Source organism: Passer domesticus, chromosome 20 (assembly GCF_036417665.1).
Source record: "Passer domesticus isolate bPasDom1 chromosome 20, bPasDom1.hap1, whole genome shotgun sequence".
Lineage (NCBI taxonomy): Eukaryota > Metazoa > Chordata > Aves > Passeriformes > Passeridae > Passer > Passer domesticus.
The window spans coordinates 7,180,126-7,205,499 of record NC_087493.1 but is presented as its reverse complement, the minus strand read 5'-3'; the positions used below and the strand labels follow the sequence as shown (position 1 = coordinate 7,205,499).

The 25,374-nt window shown below is 40.6% G+C and overlaps 1 protein-coding gene across 3 annotated transcripts in view; it reads left to right on the top strand.

Moving 5' to 3' along the window:
* Positions 1–25,374, top strand: part of ABCC3 (ATP binding cassette subfamily C member 3) — a 45,959-nt gene that overhangs the window by 3,119 nt on the left and 17,466 nt on the right. Inside the window, exons 2-12 of one of the 3 annotated variants that reach the window (XM_064395485.1) lie at positions 8,050–8,226; positions 9,080–9,205; positions 10,094–10,231; positions 11,904–12,029; positions 12,834–12,895; positions 14,065–14,196; positions 18,204–18,419; positions 20,733–20,910; positions 21,650–21,811; positions 22,810–22,902; positions 24,219–24,422. In XM_064395485.1, coding sequence (XP_064251555.1) covers positions 8,050–8,226; positions 9,080–9,205; positions 10,094–10,231; positions 11,904–12,029; positions 12,834–12,895; positions 14,065–14,196; positions 18,204–18,419; positions 20,733–20,910; positions 21,650–21,811; positions 22,810–22,902; positions 24,219–24,422 — 1,614 coding nt within the window. Of the gene's footprint in view, positions 1–8,049; positions 8,227–9,079; positions 9,206–10,093; positions 10,232–10,644; positions 10,791–11,903; positions 12,030–12,833; positions 12,896–14,064; positions 14,197–18,203; positions 18,420–20,732; positions 20,911–21,649; positions 21,812–22,809; positions 22,903–24,218; positions 24,423–25,374 lie in introns of those variants that run through there. The other 2 variants (XM_064395487.1, XM_064395486.1) reach the window with 2 other exon arrangements.

Here is a 25,374-nt window from a genome sequence, read left to right as displayed (position 1 = left end):
TGACAGCTCAGTTTCCTTGTTCTCCTGTGTCTTGGTGTCCTGACAGATGACTTGTTTTCCCCCAGCCCATGTGGGGTGCTGGCTCCTTTTTCATCCAGAAGCTCTTGAGTAATCCAGCAGGAAGTTGCAGCAACTCTCAAGAGTAAGCATTACCTCAGTCTTGGCTTTGTGATAGTCCCATACAAAGCACCCCTTTAACCTTTAGGTTTGTGGGTATTCCTTCACTTTGAGTCATTCTGTCAAATTTTGGTGGACTTGGGCTAAAAGTCATGCTGCTCTCTCAACCAGCAGAGCAGGAAAATGCATTTATGCATTTTGCAGAAGTTTCCCTTCTGCATGACTTCCTCTTTTGCTGCATCATGTTTAATTTATTTGCAGTTGAAGATGACTCAGGATAGCTGTGGTAAGGCAGAAATATTTCTTTCAAGGAATGTAACAAATAGTGTATACACTTGTAGCATGTTACAAGTTTCTTTAAACCCCCCCACAACTTATGTGGTTTGGCCCTAAATTATTAATAAAATATTTAATTTTAACAATTCCATTATATTTTCAGCTAAATCAGTTCCAGCAGAGGATGAGTGAAGCAGAAGGTGATAGGAGATCACTGCCAAGGAAGGATCCTGCAGCTGGGCGGTATGATCCAGACTGCCTATTGTTTATATTTTAGTTTCCCGTTCTGCCACCCTGTGCTAAACACAGAATGTTCCTTGTTTATAGATATTTAAACATTATATAGATCACTATATAATCCTTGTTGACTGCATCCAACTTCAGCTGAATCCCATTCCTGTAAATCTCTTCACAAATAACTGCATGAGGTAAATGTGTTCTTTTTCATATTAGGTGGGAGATCAAACTAGTTGACTTTGATAGTCCCTTCAGACATCAAATCTGTGAAGTTATGCTGTCTCAAAAGGGTAGCTAGGTTGGCAACATCCTGAATTTAAAATCAGTTAAGTCACTTAATCATATCAATCACTCAAGCTCCAATTCTCCAAGATTTTCAGATTTTTGACATGAGTTGAATGGAAGCTGCTGCTAATTGGCTGAAGCCAGAGAATCTCAATGTCAGGAGCAGGATAAAAATAAACATTTAGCATTGGATTTGGAGTATTAACCAGGACCTCATACTGTTCATCTGTGTGTAAATGGCAAGACTGTGTAGTCAAATAGTCTGGATTTGACACTCTTTGGGAAAGACAAAGTATGGATCTGAGAGCTGTGAGCAAAATTTGATACCACTGAAAGCTGCCAGTATTGAGTCCTTTGGTGACATTGTCAATTAATGAAACTCATCAGCTTTCAACACAACTGTTCCTCCCTGGGCCATTTTAGCTTATGTGACAGAGCTGGTAGCTGTGATGTTTGGGACTTTGGAATGCTATACAGTTTGCCTCCTGAGAAGAAATTGTACTGGAACTAAATCTGAGTTGCATGAGGAGCCCCTTACAATGTAGCTAAAATTTAATCACTGAACTTCTAATCCTAAAACTCAAAAACTGAAAAGAGAATAAAAAAGGAATTTACTGTCTTGTACCACTGTCTAGTCCTCAAGTACATGGCGTGGTTAGTAGCATTTGTATCATAAAGTTCAGCTTGAGGAAAAACCTGTGACAAGTTACTCCACAATCATAAACTAACTGCTGTAGGCTCTGGTCTTGTGCCAGGCCTATTTGATCTCTTAAAATAAGCCACTAAAGATCCTTTTATTGCTAGAAAATAAAGTTCAGCTTCCTGCCCAGTGTCCTTCACTTAAGTAGACAACTGGTGCAGTGTGCTGTGTAGAACAGGATACAGTTTCTGGTTATTAACTGTGGTTCTGCAGAACTGTAAGTGCTTATGTCCCTCAACCCCGCCTTCCTTCTGAGCAGTGTTGCTGCAGTGAAGAATGTTGTTCCCTCTTGCCCTTACCAGGTGGGGGAAAGGTTGTTCTGTAATCATGAGAAAGATTTGAGTTGTGCAGCAGCCACTCAGGATTAATGAGGCATCCAGCTCCTTGTGTAAGGGTGACGCTGTTCCTTTGGAAGTTTAAATGGGTGATGGTGCTATGAAGAGCCCATTTGAAACTGGCAGTCTTCTGGGGGCCTGGAGCTTTGCTTGCTGGCATTTATGCTGTAAAATGACTGTTAAAGTTGGTCCCAAAGAGTTTATTAACAGGGATCTAGCAGAGGAGATGGACAACAGATAGAAATGGGAGGTGCGACATGGAGAGGCTGAGATGAAGCTTTTACTGTAGCTAAGACTGAGCCCTGGTAGTTCTTAGTGTTGCAGTTCAGATCCACTCTCATTCCTGGGAGGAGGCAATGTGGTAGAGCCAAGAGAAAGACATCCTTTTTATTTCTTTCCTGTCCTTTTGATTTTTTTTCCTTTTATTTATTTTTTTTTTCCCCAGGCTGTGCAGGAGAAAGTCCGTGGCAGGGTATTGACCTGACCTAAGGGCAAAAGAAGGGCAGGAGGAGTTTGCTTTGCATTTTATTTCCCACTAATGATATGTTCTACATTAGAAACCATTCCTGTGTTAATGTACTACAGGGAAGCATTGTTACTTTCAGTTATTCACTTCCCTATCTTCCACACTGGATGTGTACCTTCCGGGCCAGCTTTCCAGTTTGATTGTTAATCTTCCATAACATGCAAACTAGTGATGATTGACATGGAATCACTGATAGGGGTTGTGTTAGCCTTGTGCAAGGTGTGAATGACTTCAGCCCAGTGGCCTTCACCTTCCAGCAGATAAAGGTTGGGTTTGTGTTTCCTGTGCTTTTCACCATTCTTTTGGAGCTGTAGAAATTTAGAAAGAAGCCTGTATTGGTATCCATTTAAAGGAGGAAACTGCTTGACACTGCAGAGATGCTGTAAGTCTTCCTTAGGGTTTGGATGCTCTCTGTTACTGTTTGAGGAACATTACTGCAGCATCAGTGATGCTTCAAGATTTTAGCTTTTATATTTTTCAGATCTTGTACTGCATTAGTATATAACTCTGAACTCCATATAGGGTGTGAATAAGCTCTCTTCACATTTTGGTCAGACAAAACAATCCTTCCAGGCCTGAGATCCAAGGACACCCTCTGGCTCAGCCCCTGAAAAGTGTGGGGGGGGAAAGAGGGGGGGGTGGGCACAGAGCAAACTGAGAGAATATGACTTCATTACCTGAAGCTGTAGTTGGAGATTAACACCTGATACACAGATAAACCAAACTTATAATTGAAGAACTCGTGACCCTTGTCCATCTTGAGTGTGGCCTCTGCAAGGCCCCTGCACTGCCAAAGGTGTGTTTATTTATTTAATAAATACCTATTTATTCTCTTAACTCTATCTAGCCTCTGTTCTAGATAGCCACTTCATGGCATCATCAATAATTATTTGTACTGCTGGGTAAAGCCAGTGTGAGGCAGCTTTATTTTAAGCTTCTGTAATGGAGTAGGAGTTGATTTAGACTTAAACTGAAGACCAATACTCCATCTGCTCCTTTTCAGCAGGCTTCTTTAATGTCATCTGGGGATTTTGGGAAAGGGACAGACTGGAATTTCCCTGTCTCTGTTTTGCAGCTGAGTTCTAAGCTTTCTGTTTGTTCTTTAAATTCTGTAATGGATGATGTGCAGGAAGCCCAAGATACGTGGTGCTGAACTTTTATCTCTTTTAGGCATTATCAGTTTCAAGGATGGCTTTTTCAATAGCAATGTTCTTTTCCAGAGGGGAGAACGTAATAAAAAGTATGAAGTATTAGAGCAGATTTAATGCTGCTCAGAGCCTCCCCTGTTGAATACCTTCCTGTAATTAAAGATGTTGCATTTAAAACTAGTAATTTAAATTCAAGTCCTACCACCCAGATTGCCCTTAATACAAGAATTGTGTTTATCTAAAGACAGACTGGAGTGAAGGGTGTCAGTGAATGCTGTGGCGAGGGCCCCTGTCAATGATATCCTTAACTGATCAGGAGAAAACCTCACTAATTTGTAAGTTTTAAACTTCAAGACACCCCTTTTCTTCTGTGAAGCTGTAACAAGCATTTCTAATCTTTTCCCATGGGTCTTGCCTTTGTATTTTAGTACTAGAGGATTAAGTAAATCCTGTGCCCAGGGATTTCAGTGTAGTGGTCTGGTGATTTCTGCAGTACTGTATCTCACCAGCAGAGCCTCCAGCATCCAAGCATCCTGTATCCAAGGGAATGCTGCTGCATTTGGCAGTCAGCAGAAGCCACAGAGCATGGTGAGTAGTAATAGGTCACAGGTTGTCCTCAGCACTTGCTTGTGGGTCAGTGGGATGACAGCAGTGCTGGCTGTCATCCTGGATGACATCCTGGATGTGCTGGCTCTTGTGGTTTTCCTGGAATGAGTTTTTTGGAGAAAACTGTGTTTCCCAACATGTGCTGCTGAGTAGTTCCTCTTGTGAGGGGAAGTGCCTGTTGCTGGGTCACCACCCAGGTTCACAGAGCTGCCTGCAGTGTCTTTTCAGTGGGCTGTCACTGAAGGGCAGAACTGTGATGTCCAGGGAAAGGAGCAGCTCTCAAGAGAGCACAGAGCCAAGGAACAAGGGTGCTCCCCAGCATCAGTGTGTTTGACCTCTTTCAGCAGCAAATCCAGAGAAAACCCTCACACCCAGACAGTCCAAGGCGGGTCTTTTCACCCTCAACCAGACCAGGACACAAGAAACATTTCAACTTGCTCTGGTTCCCAGGACAGGGTTCAGAAAGACAAAGCCAGATTAAAGCAGGAGCCTTGAGGACAGGAGGCCAAGAGCTGGTGTCTCCCTTCAGCCGTTGCTTCTTGTGTTTGTTCTCCAGGGTGGAGTTCAGTAACTTTACTGCTGCATTGAATATGTCACAAAGTTGGCTTGCTCAGGAGAGATTGTATTGGGCCTTTGTGCCATATTCTGACTGAAAATGAGTTGTTTAGGGTTGGAGTGGATGTTGGAATACACCCTGTCAGTGTGGTGATTTATAAAGCTGTTAATTGGAACTTCTAGCTCCACGAAGACAGATTTTTGATAAAAAAGCACAACTTGAAGACTCCCTGATTTAAAAGTAATAATAATAATAATTAATTGTAGAGTCCCTGTTGCATGAAACATACATGGTTTAACCCCAGCCAGCAGCTGCTCACTAACCCCTTCCACCTCCCTGCTGGGATGGGAGGAGACTTGGGGAAAAAAGTAAATCCCATGGGTTGAGAAAAGAATAGTTTAATAATTGAAATAAAATATAATAATAATAATAACAGAATTGTAATGCAAAGAGAGACAGCCGGAAAAGAAAGAAATAGCAATGTATCAGCTACCAGGGAGAAAATAAATACAAGTATATTTAAAAAACGAAATACTTAAGAACTCTATCCCAGGACACATAGCAACATTAGTCCACTCCAGGCTGGTCTCAGGGAGAGCAAGTCACTTGTATAGAATTCAACTGCTGAAGTGCTTTAGGCACTATGTCTTCTAATGCAGACCCTCTCCTGTTCAGGATGGGAACAGTCAGCTCAGAGCAGAAGCAGGTCCTTACAGAAACAGGTCTTTTCCAGGAAAGCTTATTTTTCTCATCCAGGATAGAACAGGACCTGGAAAAGCATCACCAATAAGCCAGCAGTCAGTCCTGTTACCTTGGCCACAGGTCTCTCCTTCAGCCCACATCCCTGTTTCCACGTGCTGTGAAGGAGTAATTTCTTGTTGGCCATCACATGGCTACTGCTTCCTGTAGTTTCACATAATTTTGGAAATGTTCCACTTTTATTCTCAGGGATAATTCTACTGAATCTCAAAATCTAACTTCTTTTTTTTTTTTTTTTTTTTTTTTTTTTTTTTTTTTTTTTAATTTTTTTTTTTTTTCTGAACTTTTGTTTTCTGGCCAGCCCCATTTTTGCATTCAGAAGTGCAAACCCTTTGCCTTGTTTAAATAAGAGTAAATGAAAACCTTCCAATGGCTTGGCAGCCCTGCAGTCTGTGTCTTGGATACAATAGGCAGCTTGTGTTCAGTTCAGAAGTTAATGGACATCTGGGGCACTTTCTAGGTTGCTGTCAGACAGAAAGCTATTTGTGGACATTTTTGTCCTATAGGAAAGGTTTAAATTAAAAAGTGGGGGGAGGGTCCTGTGAATATCTTTTTCTTTAAACAAAGTCTTCATTTTACTCTGACCTTCAGTTATTGCTATTCTTCATCTGCTTTCCTTTTCTAGGACTTTTTCCAATAAGCAAAAGCAACACAGTTACAAACATGCTCAAGACATTGCTAAACCACGTGTAATTTAAAGAGGAAATTAGTATTTTGTTGAATAAATGAGAGGAGATAAGCTCCTACTTGGGAACTAAACAGCTCCAACTTCTACAGGGCATCTCCTGCCCCAGGCAAGGTAGGTGCTAGAGGAGCTTATTATATTAGAGATGCTGAAATGTTTTGATGATGAGCCAGAAAATGGGTGCTCTTTAAATGTTATCATCCATTCTGGTGCCAGAGACCTGCTTGCTGGAGGTAAACACAAAAATAGTTTGAATGTGGGGCTGGAGTTTTGTTTTGATCTTGTGTTTGGATTGCTGTGTGATTGCCCCTGTGTTGTTGATTTGTGGCTGAAGGTTGCCTGAGGTCTGGACAAACCTGTTGAGGAAATTTGGGCTGGTTTTATTCTGCTGACCCATGCTGGATGCCTGAGTGCCTCCAAAAAAAGCCATTTCTTGGCTGGAGAGGCACCAGCTGTGGAAAGGGCGCAGTTCAGATGTGGAGCTGGTGGATTTGTGCCAACCTTCACTGCTGCCAAAGCTGAAGCACTGAATGAGAAATGTGTCACAGTTCAGCCAAGCTGTCCTGCACCCAGCCAAGGCTTTGTAGTCTCATTACACTTAACAAGCTCGTTCATGTGTTGGTGGACAGGTTCAGAGATGCACATGCCTTCCGACAGATCATCAGTGAAATGGAAAGATTCTCTGCAGATTGTGGCTCTTCAGTTCTCCTAAAACCAACCATTGCTTTCAGCATTCAATCTTGTGTTGGTAAACAAAAGCAAGACTGGAAATACTTTGAGAAATTGATTTTCAGAGCAGTCTGTTACACGGGATGAGAATTGGCTCTGTGTAACTGTAACACTTCTACAGAGAGCTCATAGCCAAAAATGATTAAGTAAATTGTTGTAGTGCAGAGATAAGGTATATCTGAAACAGGGATATCTTAGTTTTATCATCACCTTGTTAATGACAGTGCAACAAAGTCATTTTACATTCCCTGCAAGTAGGTATTTATCTACCACACGTAAGATGGCATATCAGGTGGCAAAATCCAAGTTGTGAACTTCCAGGAGGTTTGATTAAAACCAAATTCCCCTTCATTGTACTGAAAGTTCTATTTTAGTCTGAATTTGTGTAACTGTGTTTGCATGCAGTGCATTCAAATCTTTAGGTACAAATGCATATGTGGCTTGTGGTGTCCAGGATCACAGCTGCAAAGTATTACTTGAAATGTTTCCAAGAAAACCTGATTCCTACCTGCATGTTCAGTACATTCCTTTTGCCTTTGTTTAGAACAGGGAAGTAATTAAAGTTGGAAGCATATCAGTAAGAATGACAAAGTGTTAGTCATAAATGGAGGGGATTTTCCCAGGTCAGCAGAAGATTGGTCTAAATCTTACCATTTTGTCCAGTCCTGGACAAGACATTCTTGCTGGATGAGTTCTCAGATGGAGGACTTTTCTTCAAGAAAATGTCCTCCTCTATTTAGCAGAGGCAGTCCAGGCTGGGAATGCCTGAGGAACATGGTGTTGTCAGCACCCAAGCCTCAGCAAAGACAGAAGCAAAAGGGGATTGTCCACTACAAAATTTATGTCCAGCTCTGAAATACAGTAGGGCAGAAATCTTTCTCTTTTAGTTTTTGCTCTCTTTATAGCTGTAAATAGTCCTTTCACTAGAGCAGATCAACCAAAAGTGCTTGGGGTAAGTATTTTGGGAACGCTCTTACTCAGGCCATGTGCTAACTCCATCAGGATCTGAATACAACTTCATTCAAGCAGATATTCCAGTTGGCAGTGCTTCTGCCTCTCTGTTAAGAAATGTGTCTTGTCCTTCTTCCAGGATTCCAACCTTACAATACACACGGATAACCCAGACCTAACACCATGTTTCCAGAACACCATCCTGGCTTGGATCCCCAGCATTTACCTGTGGAGTGTTTTACCTTTTTACCTTCTCTACCTGAAGCACAACAAACGAGGGTACATCGTGCTGTCCGTGCTGAGCAGGTTCAAGACGGTGAGAGCTCTTTGCAGTGCCCCACATGCCACTTCACTTTTATTAGTCAGCATCCAAGGAAGTGCTGCAGTAGGGTTTAAACTAATTTCCCTCTGATTTATCATATTGAAGAGCTTGCTCATGGGAACAAACAGTTTGTGTACAGATCTCTGAGGAAGGAAATCCATCCTAGGAGTCCACCATTCTCAGCAGGGGGAAGAACTGATTGCTCTACCTTGAGCAGTCCCCCCTTATGAGCCCAAAGTGTTCTGCTTCACCCTTAAGTAATGTTTAAACCACTGAAAACTGCAAAGCAAAGATGTTAAGGTAGGTCTAGTGGAAATTGTATCTCTTTGTGAAAGTAAGCATGAGAAAGGTTTTTTTCAAGCCACTCTCCCCACTAAATAGTAATTTGATTTCATCTCCACATTGTGCTTAAAAGTTTTCTGGTGTCAGCAGCCCCTCAGGTCTGTGAGTGGTTGGGTCTAATAAAAGCAAGAAAGTTGCTTTCCATAGGCCATTAAATAACTTGGGTTATTTCTGGAGAAAAACACCAGGCTTCTGCTTCAGGGCATGTCTGCCTTTGCTGTGGATGCTGCCTGTGTTTCCAGTCAAAACTAAATAGGGGGAGACATCCAGGCAAATACAATAATCTTTCTACTGGTTGTGATTGTAAATCCCTCAGAAAACAGTTGAAATCCTTGGATTGAGTGCAGTGAGACAGTTCATCAGACTGCAGCTGATCAGTGCTATGATTGTGTTTACACAGGTTTGTTTTGCTGGGAATCTGTGTATCAGAATGGGGATTTTTTAGCTCTCTGACTGTCCCTGTGGAGGAGTTTACCAAATGTCATTTCTGTTTGCTTCCTCATAGCTGTTTGGTGTCTTGCTGTGGTGTGTATGCTGGGCAGATCTCTTCTACTCCTTCCACGAGCTCCTGCAAAACAGAACCCCTCCACCAGTCTACTTTATAACTCCACTAGTCGTTGGCATCACTGTGGTTCGTAGCTGTTTCTGTTCACTATGACCAGGATGAATAACTTTTTCTTAGACAGATGAAGGATGAAGAGCCCCTTTGCCTTCACTGCCTTATCTGGACCTTTTTTAACTGCATTATTAGTATTTGTATCACTGAAGCAAATTTTGCTACTGAAAAGGCTGGAGTCACAAATCTCCCTCTCTCAAGTAGATTCAACTTTGTAAATTAAAATATTTGTAATGGAGAGATTGTTCTGCCTTCCAGCCTGCTTTCACCTGTTTATCTGGGCTTGTGGTCCAGGTCTGGAGAGAATTTGAGTAGGACTTTGCCTAAATAGAGAGATACAATAGAGCATGGTTTGTGCATTGTTCAGTATAGCATTGGACTTTGTAAAGCTGTGTCTGTTATCTGGTGGTTGTTCCCCCATTAAGCAAAACAAGTTGGCTTTGGCTGGGAAGACAAACAGGCTTGTGGCTGTTGTATGAAAAATGAAGCAGTAAAATTTCCTCATTAAGCTTTTAATTCACTTGGTTGATTTTTTGAAAAAATATCATTTTCTAGACAGTTATGATGGTCTGTCTGGATTGGAGAAGTGGCAGCTCCTATATTTGTTTAAAATTGTAGCTAATATTTAATTGTTCCCAGCCCTATGTGCAAAGGTCTAAAAATTGAATTCTGAAGTTGAGGATCTGAAAACACCAAAACAAATTATTTCAGTGTTAATTGCTCCTCTCCTTACATGATGGAGTTTTGCCATTGACTTCTGTGAAGTCATGATGGGGCTCATTTCAGAGAGGTCCTGCTGTCCTTCCAGTCAGTGGTGGCTCTAAGAACTGCCAGCTGAGAGTGCAAAGAAGGGGGGCACTGGGGTGGGGTTGTGTTCATGTGTTCCTGTATTTACTTTTACAGCTCCTAGCCACACTGCTTATCCAGTACGAAAGGCTGAGAGGAATTCAGTCCTCTGGAGTGCTCATTATCTTCTGGTTTTTGTCTGTGCTTTGTGCCATGGTGCCTTTCTGGTCAAAGATCATGACTACAACAGCGCAGGTAACAAGCTGTCCTTGTTAGCACTTGGAGAATAGGAAATGTAGCATCCACATCTTTGTGAAAAGAATGAATCACCTGAGTTTGGAGTCAGATCTGAGCCCAGGTTTTGCTAGAGAGAGAGAGAGGAGTTTGGTTCTGTTGTTTTAACTCAGACTTGTGTAACTAGAAGGGAGCTGCATGTCCCAGGCAATGTCAAAAAGCAGATTTTGCTTAGCCCGGGGCTATCCTGGTAACCTGATAGACATAAGGGAGCAATACCAACACTGTGTGCATGTGAACAGACTCCTGTCTTTTTTGTCTCTTTCCCTTTTGTAGTCTTTTGCTTAAGTGGGGATAGGTAGTAATCACAGAGGACACACTTTAAAATGTTATGTCCCTTTTTTACTTAGGCAGCTTGGCCACATTAGACAGCTCCATGTGCTTCCTTGTGTCAGTGCCTGATGTGCTAAGGACAGCATTTTAACTCCACTGGGGCTGGAAACAGAGAGGAAGTTGGAGGGAGAGGAAAGAAATCTGGGCTGTTAAATTCCTGTTTGAAAACATAGCAAGTTCTTCCAAAGTAAGAAACTTTTGAGTTTTTCACAGAAACAAATTTCACTAAGTAGGGCAAGGCAGATTGCTCCAGTGATTAGGTCATCAAAGCCTGGGAGAAAAAAAGAGTGCTTGGAAAACATTAAGATGATCACTTCTCCTTAGTGAAATCAGTGTTGATTCTGTTTGGTAATTTCTTGTTTTTATTCTTGCTTCTTTGTATTATTAGCAGCATTATCCTGTTAGCAAGGATTTTCTTGTAACAGGCTGTTGGAAATATTCCAGCAGAGATTGAATTAAACCTTAACTGAGAGCCTGGGTAGAACTTGGTCAGATAATAGCTGCAATCTGGTGAGACCATTTCAAACACCACTTAGAGGCAGCTTTAATCAGTGAAAATACTGGACTATCAATGCTGAATCCATAATCATCTTGAAGTTGTGGGTGCAGAGCCTTAGAACAAGTCTGGATAACATTTCTCCTCCTCTGACTGCTCAGAACCAAATATTCCTTCTCTTGCACTTAAAGTTTAAACATTTTAAGTGAACAATGAGACTGTTCAGAATGGCATTAGGGCATGAAAGAGCTGTATAAAGGACATACCCTCACAGCAAGTTGTTTTAGGTAAACTGCAGACTCATGATTAGGAAAGGAAATCTCTCTAGAGCAGATGGAACTCTTATTATGCAATGCAGTGGGTTTTTTTTTTTCTGCAGCTTCTTCTGAAAGTATTTGGCACTCACTGCTTTGTCAGTGACAAGATATTAAAATAAAAGGATATTCTCTGATCTGGGTTGACAATTCCTATGCTTAAGACATGATTGTGCAAGAACCCCCAGAGGTAATTTAAAAGGATGTTATGTAGACCTGATTCCAGAGGGTGTCTGCATGCAGTGAAGATGTATAAGCACTTTGAACTTGACATGATTTAATGAAAAGCTTGGAGATAAGCATGTTCTCAGGCACTTGTCAGAGTATGAGTATACTTTGTGAGATTATTCCTGCTAGGAGCTCCTTTGCAGTATTCAGCTGTAAAGGAAGGAAGGAATTGCCAAAAGAAGCAGTGAAAAAGGAGAGAGAGAGTATGGGGAACTTGGAAGTACAACAAAACAATCATTTACAGTGTTTCTTTTTCCTCTAGGGCCATGTAAATGAAAGGTTCAGGTTTACCACATTTTACATCTACTTTGCTTTGATAATCATTGAGTTGATACTTTCATGTTTTAAAGAGAAGCCTCCATTTTTTTCCCCTGTTAAAATAGATGCTGTAAGTATTTTTCACTTTGCTTTATTTGGATTTTACAGACTATATGGTGTTTTGAGAGTTCCACTGAGAGTACTTGTCATTGAAAGCAGCTTTGGATTGTCATAGAGATGGCAGTACTTAGTGACCCTCTTACAAAATACTGTGTAGGAAGAGTAACACTGGGGTCTTTTTCCATTATCTATGTAATCAGAAATGGCTTGAAGCTGTGTAGTGAAAGCAGCTCACCTTCTTGCTGCTTCACAGCAGTGTAAATTATATTTATGAGCAATGAAGTGTAATAATAATTATTTCAAGAGGGTTTTTTGAGGATGTGGTGCTCTACTTGCTTAACATTCATCTCAAGTTAGCAAAAGTCTGTGAGGTTTGTCTTAATAAATGAGTTCTATATGTGTTGAGAACAGATATGGAAAAGCATTAATAACAGAAGATATTAGTAGTGTCACAGGTTAAATTTCTTCTCCAATTCAAAAATAGTCCCTCTAATTGGATTTATGTTTGAATCTGAGAGAGAAGTTGAGCTCATGTCCTAGAATGAACATCTCTGAAACTGTAGAATGACATTTCACTTTATAGGTGTGATTTAATGGCAGTGTATGAAGCAATTTTTAGGTCTAAAAGGAGTTCAATGTGGGAAATAGGAAATGAAAGAAATCAGTTTTATGTCTCATTAGGACATAGGTATGTACATGTAATATACCATATAATATGCCAAAAATCATCAAAATAGACTGTTGTCATGTTAAAGTAATAGTAAATGTCTTGCTTTATTTATTTTCATTTTTCCCCCCCATAAATTCATTATAGAATCCATGTCCAGAGTTAAATTCAGGCTTCCTGTCACGATTGACATTTTGGTGGTTTACCAGGTGAGTTTTTTCTTCAAGCTGCTGGACAGCTGACAAACCCCAAACCTGCTTCTTATGATCTGTGTTGCACAAAGTGAGCAGTACAGAGATTTTCCTTCTGTGAGTAGTTGATGTTGGATGCTCTTTCACCCACAATAGTGTCAGCACTTTGAGCATTTGCCCTTTTAGAAGCACAGAGCCCAAACGTTTTCTCTGCAAGGTATGACAGCAACAGTATCATGAAAAGTAGGATGTGCAGCCTGGCTGTGCTCAACACGTGCAGGAATATAACCCAAACCAAGATGTAGCTCTGTGCTCCACAAGATGAGTTGTGGCAGCCTTTCACCCAGCTGAGGGTGCATTTTTTTCCTGTTGAGTTTCATGGGTGAATGCTTTTTTATAAGGACTTTTTCTGTGCAAAAGGGAAGGTAAACTAGGTTATGTATATAAATTATTGCTGCCAACTGAGGTCACAGACAAAAGGTATCTGTATCAAAGATGCAAATTTGAGATTGGGCCTGCTACTCCATGATAAAGAAGTGGAACAGCTGTCAAAAGTCATGTTAAGACCCTGTTTTTCTGCAGTGGTTGAGATCTTCATTCTTGCACCCATGTAACTTTATTGTCCTAGTAACAGCCCTGCAAAGTTCTTTTTAGTGAGAGGATGAGAACTTTCTAAACTTACAGAATGTTCAGCTTCCCCAGTGAGATTCTTGGCAAATAGGATGTTTGTATCCCTTGACAAAATTCCCTTACAGTTGAGGAACTGCAGTTCTCAAAAAAATCTGATTTTCTTCTTACTCCAGTGAGCTCCACTTTTACATTTTGTTCACCTCTGACAGTTACTCCAGATCAACTTTATTATTTTCACTTCTAAAGCTTTACTGTTTCCATTTAACAGCACAATTTCATCCAAATGCTTCTGTTAGTTGGTTTTTATTGTCCTTTTTTTTTTTTTCTGAAATAGTGTTTTCAATAAAATACATGTAATTAGAAATACATCATGTCCTTTCCTTAATTGCAAACATCAATAAAAGGAACAAAGGGTGATAATTATTCTCCAATCTCCCTTTCTATGGAGTATCTTCTTGCTTTTGTTACCTTAATAGTCCTAGAATTACTGGCAATGCTTTAAAACTGAAAATTCAGTTTTCCAAACTAAATTGGACTGTTTTTCTCCATATGTGCAGCATGGTAATTAATGGGTACAAAAGGCCTCTGGAAGAGAAAGATTTGTGGTCACTGAATGAAGATGACACTTCAAAAACAATCGTGCAACAACTGAGTAAAGAGTGGGACAGAGAAAAAGCAGAGTGCAAACAGTAAGTGCTCAAACAAGTCTGCAAATTTGAGAAATTGATCTGATCCCTTTCAACCCTCATAGATTGCTCATCCATGAAAATGAGCCAACTAAAAGTGCACCCGCCACTTCAGCTTTTCTGTTCTTTGCTCATTAATAGTTAAACTTTCTTTTTTTGATATGTCTAGGCAGAGGCAAGCAGGAGCCCTGTGGGGCTTGTGTGCCACCATCACACTTTTTAGGTGCTTAAAATCTCCATGGGCAGGTGGTGCCACTTCCCATGTCAAGAAGAGCTGAAGATGTGTGAGAAGAAGCTGTTGAGTTGGTTGGGTGGTAGAAAATGAACAACTTTTCACCACTGAGCTAGTAGTTGTCTAACTGCATAATTGCATCCCTCCCAGGTGTGTTGGAGCACAGCCTCTGGGCACACAAACCAAAAAGAATTTCTCATCATCTCCATCGTGATTTTTCTGGCCTGGCAGTACTTTTAGCCTTAAGGCTCTCAGCAGTGAGCAAGTTTTCACTTCCCAGTAGTAAAGAAACTGAAAACATGTGAAAGGCAGGAGGGGAAGAGACATCCACTTTATTGCTGAGACACTACTGCTGTTGCCTAAAAAACTAGCAGCAAAATTGTCCTAGTCTCTGGTGGAAATGGGATAAGGGTCAGAACTTGCATACAGTTATATCCCTGCTTCAGAGGATTTCCTTCTTATTGCATGTTCTGTCCTAATCTAATCCTAAAAAAATATCTGTTGTGCAACTCTATTTTCTTCTCTCACTGTTTGGTGTCCAAAATGTTTCCAAGCAAATAGATGTGATAGTAGTGTGTTTCAAATTAAAAATGTCAGTAAGGAGGGGGCCTGTGCTTCCATTTCCTTTCATTGTGGAGATTTCTTCTCCATGTGGAAGCTTTCCTCTGTTCTCTTTTGTGCATGTCCTTGCCAAATTGTAAAGACCCTATTATTTGATGATATTAGGAGAGAATTATAATTTTCTTGGCAAGGCTAAATATGATGTGGAGAGTTCCACTTTGCAGCTAAAATTTGAAATATTTCCAGCACTTCACCAGCAGCTGTCCACTAATGCTCTGTGTGGATGTGTTACAGTTCTACTTCAGGGTTCATTTTCAGGGTTTTTTTCATTGTCTTAATGTCTCTATTTTCATGGTGTCAAATAATATACATAGTCTGGGTTCTGATCTTTTTGCACAGACATAAATCTTACTCCCTCAGACTATTTTATGGTAAGAGCACAGCCATCATGCAGGAGTGCATGGGGTCCAGGAAAACTTTTACTAGGAAACCAGAAACCGTGCCTGGAGTTTTGTCAAGGGATTCATTGCGTTTTGGAAACTATTCATATAAACTGGGCCCAGCTGGCAGTGAATTTAGCTATAAATTATGAGTCATATTTAGCTCAGGTAAAATTTTTTGGCAACTGTGTTAATGATTCTAAGATGGGGAAAAGAGCAAAAACAAAGCAAAACACTGTACTCCAAATTGCTGGGTATGGAGCTGTAAAAGCTCTGTTCATTCTTCAGTTATAAGTAGATATTCCCTATTACTTTCTGTCAAATAACATTAGTGGTAGTTGCTTGAGAGTCATTGTAAATACTTTTCTTTCCTTTTAACTCTCATTAAATCTGCTCTGAGCAAGCTTTTATGACATTAAAAATGCTGTGTCAATTTGTACACATGTTGAAAGTGTGATGAAAAGTATTTGTAGTGTACATAGTAGTAAGTTATTTTTAAAAACTTAATCAGTTGCAGCTCTGACATAGCTAAAGCTTTAAACTTGTTTTGTGGTAATGATTATCACATTTCTGTTGTTCCCAAACCTTTTTTGCTTCACTGCTGTCTTGTGAGTTACTGTTAAATAATTGCCAAAAATTCATTTGGTTTTTGCAAGTTACAGGAGAGACCAGCATGGATTTAAAATATTACTGTAGATAATAAAACATACAGAGTATTTTTCCTTGCTTTTGTTCTCTTTGCTTATATGGCTGAAGTTTCTACTCGCTCACATTGCTGATAAATGCAGTTTCTTCTGAGACAGAGCTATGCTGGATGGAAAAGAGAGTTGGAATGCCTTTTCCCTCATTTTTTGTTAGCTTCTGATTTTTCAACTGTCTTTGTGAAGACTTATTGAAGATGTAGGGCCGTACCAGCACCAGTGAGAAACTGTGTGTTTTCCCATGAGATAAATCAGTACCTATTATCTTCCATGCTATAAATAATAGCATGCTCTTTGCTTTGATTAAAAGCTGGGTGTGAGCAGTCCCACACACTGCTGAAAACCTGACCTCACCTAACTACAGGTAGTAAACACTAAAAGTGCATTTTCTCCCTTTGGGACTCTTAACTGTAAGAGGACCATTGCTTTGCTGTTAGCTCAGTGTAATAAACATATTTAATAGCCCAAAGTCAGGGTCAAGTAGTCTTGTTTCTTCAAATCCTTCAATGAGTTTAACAGTCTGGTTGCCAGAAAAACAAGGCTTTTCTCGTAAACTCTCAAGGTTTGATCTGGAAGACAAAGACAACACTGTTTATCCTTGTCTGGGGTGGGGGGGAAATAAATTGACTGGTTTAGGTTCTCCTCCTGCCCTCTAGCTTTATTGCAAAGACGTTGGGATTTGCAAATGGCTTTTTCTGAAAAGTTTATACATGTGGACTGTTAGCCTCAGTGATCCCAGTGAATGCTCACAGGCTGTTGGAATTACTGGACTCTGCAGCTAGCCAGCTCAAAAAAAATCTGCACAGTCTTTATGAAAAATCGTAAATTCAGCCTCACTTGTTAGTACTTACAAGCTATTTTTCAGATGCCTTCTGGTAAATATTCACTGTTTCTAGGGTGTCTTTTCCATCTGTTTTTTCTTCTAAAGCTTATGTGCTCCAGATTAATTTCCTTCTCCCTTTTCCACCTGGACTTAACTTTCCTGTCTGACATTCAGGAATTTTTTTGCTAGTCCCATAGCCCCCAGGAAACAATAGCCATTTGATATTTTCTGGTAGAAGAGGTGCCAGGCTGATGTTTGAGAGCAATTCACGGAGGAAATAATTTTCCAGACCATACCCTTTGTTGATGGGCAACAGAAGTGAGGCACCTAAACCCCAAACGGGCTTTCTACAAAACCTGCCTGGAGCCTTGGAAAGCAGTTTGGGCATGTTGGGCCCAAATTCATCAGTCAGTCTAAAAGAATACATGGAAGAGTCACTTTTGTTAGCTTATTTAGCAGTGGGAGAGAGGCAAAAAGTACAAAAGGAATCCTAGAATCCTGGAATCATTAATTGGGAAAAACCCCTACGATTATTGAGTAATGGTTGCAGATAAACAGGGTTTAAATGCCTTAATTGTCAACTGAGTAAAATTTAGGTACCTAAACCCAAGATTTCTCTCCTGGGAGAATCTGAACAGCTGTGGTCCAGATCTTGTGGATGGCCCTGCTTTGAAGGTGCTGTGGTTTCTACTCGATTTCAAGTTTCCAGAAATGCAAAACATTGTATTTTGAGAGTGCTGTGCCTGCTGCAGTGCCTGTCTCCCCAGGGGGATTCATTCTGCTTCTCTGGAAGCAGCTGTGTGATCAATAAGGGTACAGGTTTAGCACAGCTGCTGACTGAACAACAAACACAGGTTCAGAAGGAGTAGGTGAGGGTGCCTTGTGTGGGATGTCCATAGCACTTCTTTGAGGATTCCTATACAAGAAATTGGAGATCCAAAGTCAATTCTGTCCTCTAAGGAAGTCCAGCCTTCCTCTCCTCCTCCTTTGGGCCACATTCTCATTTCATGGTGATTGATTTTGTGGCCTGTGGATTTCACCCCATAAGTACTACAGGAAAAAAAGAAAAGAAAGCAAGGCTCAATTGTGCAAGTGGCGGATCCTGATAACACCTTGATGTATTGGAAGTCTTGCTGTTGGTCAGTAGCAGAGTAGAGGAGGGTGCAGACTTTGGGGTGTTCCCACAGTGCTGTTCACACAGGCCAGTGCCATCTCATTGTTAGTTGTCTCCTGTCACTGTTTTGTTTCCCTAGGAAAGAGGATGTGTCATACATGAAATCAAACCATGTGCAGAATCATGTTGGTGGCGGCTCAGAGGAAGCAGAAGTCCTGATCAGAGACAAAAAGCACAATAGGAAACCTTCCTTTCTCAAGGCTTTGTTGAGGACCTTTGGGCCATACTTCTTAATTGGCTCCTTCTTCAAGCTGATACAAGACCTACTCTCTTTCGTCAACCCTCGGCTGTTAAGGTCTGTGTACTCTGTGAGTAGTTTCTGTGTGTGATCCCTATGGATGCTTGGCTTTGGCACAGGGCATTTGTTTTTGAAATGAAGGGTTAGTTTCCCTCACAGTGCCACGTGTGTGTGCTCCCTCACCTTCTCCCTGCAATGCAGTGAGGCATGAGTACTTTGTTGTGGACTCGTCTGTAAATTGGACAAGCTTCACTAAAATGCCCCATTTGTAAATCTCCCATCACCGTGGGCGGCTTTGACTTACAAATTACCTGTTGCTCTGTGATTCAGTCCAAAGCAATTTCTCCCCATTTCTAAAGGATTAACTGTGAAACCAAAGTGAAGCAGTGCTGGTTGGATCCAGTGGTCTCTGCACATCTGATTTCCTCACATGTGGATGGTGGTTGCAGTTGTGGTATGGCTTGATGTGCAGATGTTGTGTGATGCTCCAGTATGTGGTGCTCTGGCCATGCTGCTGTCATCTGGGAAAGGTTTTGGGCCATTTAGATGAGTTCATGTGCTCTTAGTTGTGTTCAGCAATGAGAATGTGAGAGGCACAGCTGCAGTGAATTTCCATGTGAAAGAAAGTTATGGTTCTATTAAAAAAAACCCCCAAAAAAAACAACAGAGAAAGAGATAATGAGAGAAGTGGTGTGTCCTCAAATTCTTTTTGTATGAGGAACACCTCTACCTCCCATCTCAGGGGGGGCAGTTGCTCAGCCTGATCCATAAAGGAATTTGCACAAGCCCCACATTTTTTTCTTTATTAGTATTTTTCTTAAAGTGAGGAATTCACCAGATAATCATTAGCTAGGAAGAAAGCAATAGTGGAATTACCAGCATTTCTGCCTAACAATTATTAATGGAAAAGCACATACTCCTATTAATGCATGAGAGAGGAATGGAATTGAGGTGGAGGTCACAGGTGGATGTAGGGAAAGGGAGAAGAGAAGGCTCTGCTCCTATTTGAGTATCTCTTAAAAATAACCCATGTTCTGAGATCATGTTGTTCTGTGGGTGGTTTGTGATATACCCAGAAATTTGCTAAAAAGAGGGTCTGACCAAGTATGGTGACATTTAATAGCTGACAGTCTGTCTTCTCCTGGAGCCCCTGCTGAAGAGGAGGCTGCTGGCTGCCTCCTGAGAACACATCAAGTGTAACCTGTTCTGAGAATTTCTCAAATTTGTATGAATTCCTGAATACATTTCAATGATATCTCAAGTCTAAATTCCTGCAGTCTGGGAAAATGCTCTTTTGATGGTAAGGGAAGATGAAAAAGCCATGGCTGTCTGGCAGACTGCATGTAAGATATTTGGTGTTTCTAAAAACATTGGTGAATCCCTGGGACTACCCAGAAGAGGTTTTCCTGGAGCTGTTCCCTTTTGCAGGGTGAATGAATGGAGCATTGCAGAAATAAGGTTTCTCTGGACTGGAGGAAGAAAGATGTAGCAACCTCATGCTTCTACTGCAAAGCTTTGGTTGCCTGATTTGTAGTTTCCAGGTCCATTTTTCTCCTGCTGATTGTTTGAACCATGGAGCCAAATCTCTTTATCCCGTATATTTTGACAGTTCAGTATTCTGGTCAGTAAGCTGAAATCACAAATGTGATTTTTGAGAGCACTGGACATTGCCATATGTCGCTGTGCTTGTTTGCTGTGTGTCAGTGTGCAGCTCTGGCAATGAGAATAGCTGTGAGGAGGAAAAAAAGACTTATCAATAAAAGATGCTATAGCCAGCTTAATGGTACCATTTTACAAAAAAAACCCAAACAAACAAACAAAAAAAAAACAAAAAAAAAAAGTAGGATTGAAGGACTCTTTATGCATCCATCCAGGAGGATGTCTTTTAATTTAGCTTTTTTTTTTTGGTGGGAAAACACCCCAGGCAGAAGCACTCAGGCTGCTTGAGGAGGATTTGGGTAAGAAGCTGGTTTAGCCTGCCCTGCTGCACTGCCTTACTCTGTCCTATCATTCACCTCTTGCCCTGGGGCCCTGCCTAACAGAGCTCAGACAGTGCACTGTGTGTTTAAACCCTGAATCTCAGGGGAAACCAAGAGCTTCTCTTCATATTTTATTTTCAGGCTCATTTACAAATAGACTTTGTCACTGGCACAGCTGCAGGTTTTGCTGTTGGATCTTTGCAATGTTGTTTGAGTGAAATCATAACTCAGCCTGTGTCCTAGAGAGCTGTTTGCTTTTTGTGGTTAGGGAGAGGATGTGGCAGGATGCTGTAGCTGGGAGAAGCTGTGTTATGTCCCATTAAATTTGATGCATGGTTTTTAAATTTTTCTTTCTTTTTCCTTTTCCCCTCCCTACTCTGCTGACAAACAGTGTATTAATTGGCTTCATTAAGAACAAAGATGCCCCAGCCTGGTGGGGATATTCGATTGCAGCTCTGATGTTTACCTGTGCTGTGCTGCAGACGCTCGTCCTTCACCAGCACTTCCAGTACTGCTTTGTTACTGGGATGAGGCTGAGGACTGGGATCACGGGGGTGATATACCGAAAGGTAAGGCTGGAAGATAATTTTGTGGGCTGGAACACCAGCCAGGCAAGCGTGCTCAGTTCTCACATATTTAGGGAAGGTTAGGCAGGTTGGAGAGGAGTAGCCTCCTGGAATATAAAAGATTGGAGGTTTGGTCAGTTTTTAGGAGTACTTAATGCTTTACAGAAATTTCCAGTGAGCAGTATTGCAATATGGGTGTTCTGGTAGGTTTCTAGACATACCAGTACTGGTTCACTTTAAATGCAGGAAGAGGAGAGATTTAGGTCAAATGTAAGGAAGAAATTCTTTCATGTGAGGGTGGAGAGGGCCTGGCACAGGGTGCCCAGAGGAGCTATGGCTGCCCCATTCCTGGCAGTGTCTAAGGCCAGGTTGGATGGGATTTGGAGCAACCTGGGATAGTGGAAGTTGTCCCTGCCCATTGAAGAGGGGTTGGAACTTTAAATTCCCTTTCCACTCAAACCATTCTGTGGTTTGGAAGAGGGATCTAGGAGAAGAGCATGTTTGTGCTATGAGTGGATCAGATCCAACAAGGTTTTCTTCAGACTGATTGAGCTGGAGATGCTCATAAGCAAAACCATTTCATGAGCTCTTGTTCCTTGGAGATCGGGAATGGATGTAGGTGAATTATTTTATTATTTTTGGAGACACACATTCTTGGACAGTGTCATTTTGTGAATAATTGAGGAATTGTTCTCCATGTGTATCAAGATTGTGAATGCACTGAAGCTCTCTCCCTTGTCAGTCCTTAGCAATCACCAACTCAGCAAAGCGCTCATCTACTGTCGGAGAAATTGTCAACCTGATGTCAGTGGATGCCCAACGTTTCATGGACCTGATGACTTTCCTGAACATGGTGTGGTCTGCACCACTCCAGATATTTCTAGCTTTGTATTTCCTCTGGGAGGTACGGACATTGTCACAATTTTATTCACAATTCATCTAAATGATTGCAGGCCTTTTCTTTTTTCCTTTTCCTTTTTTTTTTTTTGTCACTTTGACCTGCCACTGTGTTTTTTACCAACTTTAAGTGTTCTGTCCTGTAGTCAAAGGGTGCTGTACACCCTCACTTAGTGTCTTAATTATTTTGTTCAGCTGATAGGCCAGATGGGCATTTGGAACAGAATGTTTCCTTTGTCTTTCCACTGTCCTTACTCCAGTTTGATGGGCTCAGTCTTGGACTCTTGTTCGCAGAAGTTGATACAAATGAGAGCTTGAGGGAAGTTTGGTTTAGAGACCAAACCAAACAAAAACCTTTCCAAACGTAGGAAATGTCATGTGTAGAGATTATATCCTGCTACATAAAGAAGTTTTGTGCGAGTCAATGTGAGACAAATCTCACCTGAAATAAGCATAATTTTTCATTTGCTACATTGTGACATTGTTTCAGGCTTATTCCAGCTTCAGTTTGAGCACTGGCTTTCAGACTTGTTTCTGTGCAATTAATGTCTTTTACTGCATAAAACAGTGGCACCAACTTAACCATATTGATTTCAACTCAAAAGCCATTAAATTGCAGCAGCACTGAGTTACTGCTCTGCTGGAAGCTGAGCTCTGGTAGCCAGCAGTTTGTATGCTTGTATTCACACTGAGGGTACTGGGTTAATTCTGTAATTACATTTCCCTTGGTCAGAGAAAAATTCAGAGAAAAATTCCTATCACTGATACAAAAACAACAATAATAATATTTATTGTTGTTATTATTGTTGTTATTATTATCATCATTATTATTCAAAGTGGTTCCTGTCCTATTTTTCTCCGCTTCACAGTTGCTCTGTGGAATCACAACACTTCAGTGGGATAAGTTCAACTTGTCAACATTGATTTCTATCATGTGCTGTTGTTTTAGTGCAAACTGTAGGGAACACTTGGGTACAACAGCTTACTCTTTCTTTTTAAATCAAGTCTTTAGGGCCTTCTGTGCTGGCTGGAGTTGCTGTGATGGTCTTACTTATCCCATTTAACTCTGCAATAGCAATAAAAACCAGAGCATTCCAGGTAAGGTGGCTGCAGAGAAGGTAACATTACATGAGTTGTCAGATGTGCTATGAGAAATGAAGACATCTGGGGTTGTTAATAAGATGCCATTTGCAACAATTTACTTATGAGTAAGAATGTAGTGATACATTTAATAACTGTATTGTCTTAGATACTTTTTCCATGGTGAATTGAATGCAATTTAAGGGAAAGAAGCCTTCTGTCATTGAGTCAGTTGCTTCTTCATACCTCTAGAGCAAGCAGCTTTTGGGATTAGCAAGAGGTTTCTTTGTCTCCATATCCTTCACCTGCTATCTTCCTCTAGGAGTATCTAGAGAAAGGCAAATAAATGCTGTTCTTTAAGCTGCAAATAAATGTTTTCAGAGGTGGCAGCTAAAACCTGACAGTTTGAGTTTTATGCTAAAAACCAGTGTTAATGTTCACTGCTACTCAGCTGGGCCAAATTTCATTTATTATCTTAAGGGAAAATGATCTTTTATTCCTTTCTTTGTAGTTCTAGTTCTCTCTAGTCAGGAAAAGCTGAAAAAATACCAATATAACAGTGCCCTCTGGCTTTGTGCTAGGAAAAAATCTAATAATTGGCTTGTGCTATGCAGCCTATCAGACTGTTTGGAAGATTAAAAAAGAAATTAAAAGTCAATCTGTCGGTGTAAAAAAAAGGTAAGAGTTGGATATAAATTAGGACTTTTAAGCACAACCTTAATATTATTATATACTATTATATACCTTAAAGAGACATACAGGCTTTTTAAATCTCTTGGATGCTGACATGTTAGTAGTAACATTCCCTTTCTCCTTTGCCCATTATGAGATGTATAACTTGCTGTGCATATGTGTGTGAATTTTGTCTATAAATTTGAGCAGGAATGTTTGTTTTTATTTTAATAACTGAATGAAACACTGTATTTTAATACATAGGAAGAAAAACCTAGAAGTAGCCACAATTTTCAAGTGATAAGGAGTAAAATGTGCAAACAAGGAAGAAAAAAATCTGAAGAAATCAAAAGAAATTATAGGGTAGTATTTTTGTGAAGTGGCTGAATCTTTCTTTAAGATGGTTTAAAAATGTAGTTCTCAAGAGTTAAAATGAATGGAAAGCTTTTGTACTCTGCTTTCCAGGCATTTCCTTTGATTTCTTGTGTCTCTTGGTAGACTTTAACTTGCACAATAAGCTGATAACAGTCTGGATTTCTGTAATTACCTTTTGCATCCTCTTCAGAAATAGCCTGAGGGCCACCACAGCTGTGAGACATATGTTGAAAACTCTCCTGTAGTCCTGGCTGTGACTCTGTCTCCTGTTTTTACCGATAACCCAGGTGGAACAAATGCGATACAAAGACTCCCGCATTAAATTAATGAACGAAATCCTGGGTGGCATCAAGGTGCTGAAGCTCTATGCTTGGGAACCATCCTTTTCAGAAAAGGTCCTGGAGATACGGAAGAATGAGCTGAGAGTTTTGAAAAAATCTGCCTATCTCAACTCTTTGTCCACCTTTGCCTGGATCAGCGCACCCTTCCTGGTAAATTAAATTTGCATGGCTCTCTAAGCTGTATAAGTGCTCCCTTGAAGGATAAGCCTGAGGCTTTCTGCTTGCTAATGTACATAGAAATAAAATGTAAAGTTTTTGAAGAAATTATTCACATGCTTTGATACAGAGTTCCCTGTTCTTGAGAGCCCTTTTTTTAATCAGTATTAAAGTATTTTGTGATAAAGCCTGCCAGTGAAAGCTGGGAATAGCTGTCACAGGAGGATTTCCAAACACTTCAAAGTATTTCCCATAACAAATTAAAACTAGAATTTGAAACCTTGGAGAGATTTCTGAATAGCAAAATAGCAAAAGAAACTTTAATTGAGTCAGTCAGGACAATGTCTGTCTTTAGCTCTCATTTCTGCCTTCGTGTTGCAGTGCTCTGCTTGTTTTAGTGAGAGACGGAGTTGTTAAAATTATTCTACAGCTCAAAAAAGATGAAAACTAAACCCCAAATGATATTGTTACTAACTCTGAAATGCATTTTCCTCAATTTTGTCTTTTCCTCTATTTTCTACTTCACTGGACTGTGATCCCTTTTGCAAAAAGGGTTTTGGTGAATAAAACCATTCAGATAAGTCCGTGGTCAAAACTGTTCCCAGCTAACTTTTCTTGAGATCTAAGGCCCAGCCGTGCAGGAATGATCTGAACAGCCTGGAGGTTCTGCCTCTTTTGTAGTTCCTTGAAGTCATTACACCTCCTTTAGTGCACATTCCTGTTTCTGTTCATTTTGAGTTTGCTGCAGAGGATGATCCTTCCACAGTGCATGGCCCCTGTCATACAGCAAGCCACCAAATAACTTGGATTTCGCTTCCTTCTTTACTGATTAGTGAATCTTGTTTGCTTAGCCTGCAGTTTACAATTGGAAAATTTGCTTGGGTGGAGCTGGAAGAAACCACAACCCGATAACAGGTTTTCCTTTTTATTTAGGCAAGTCCTATAG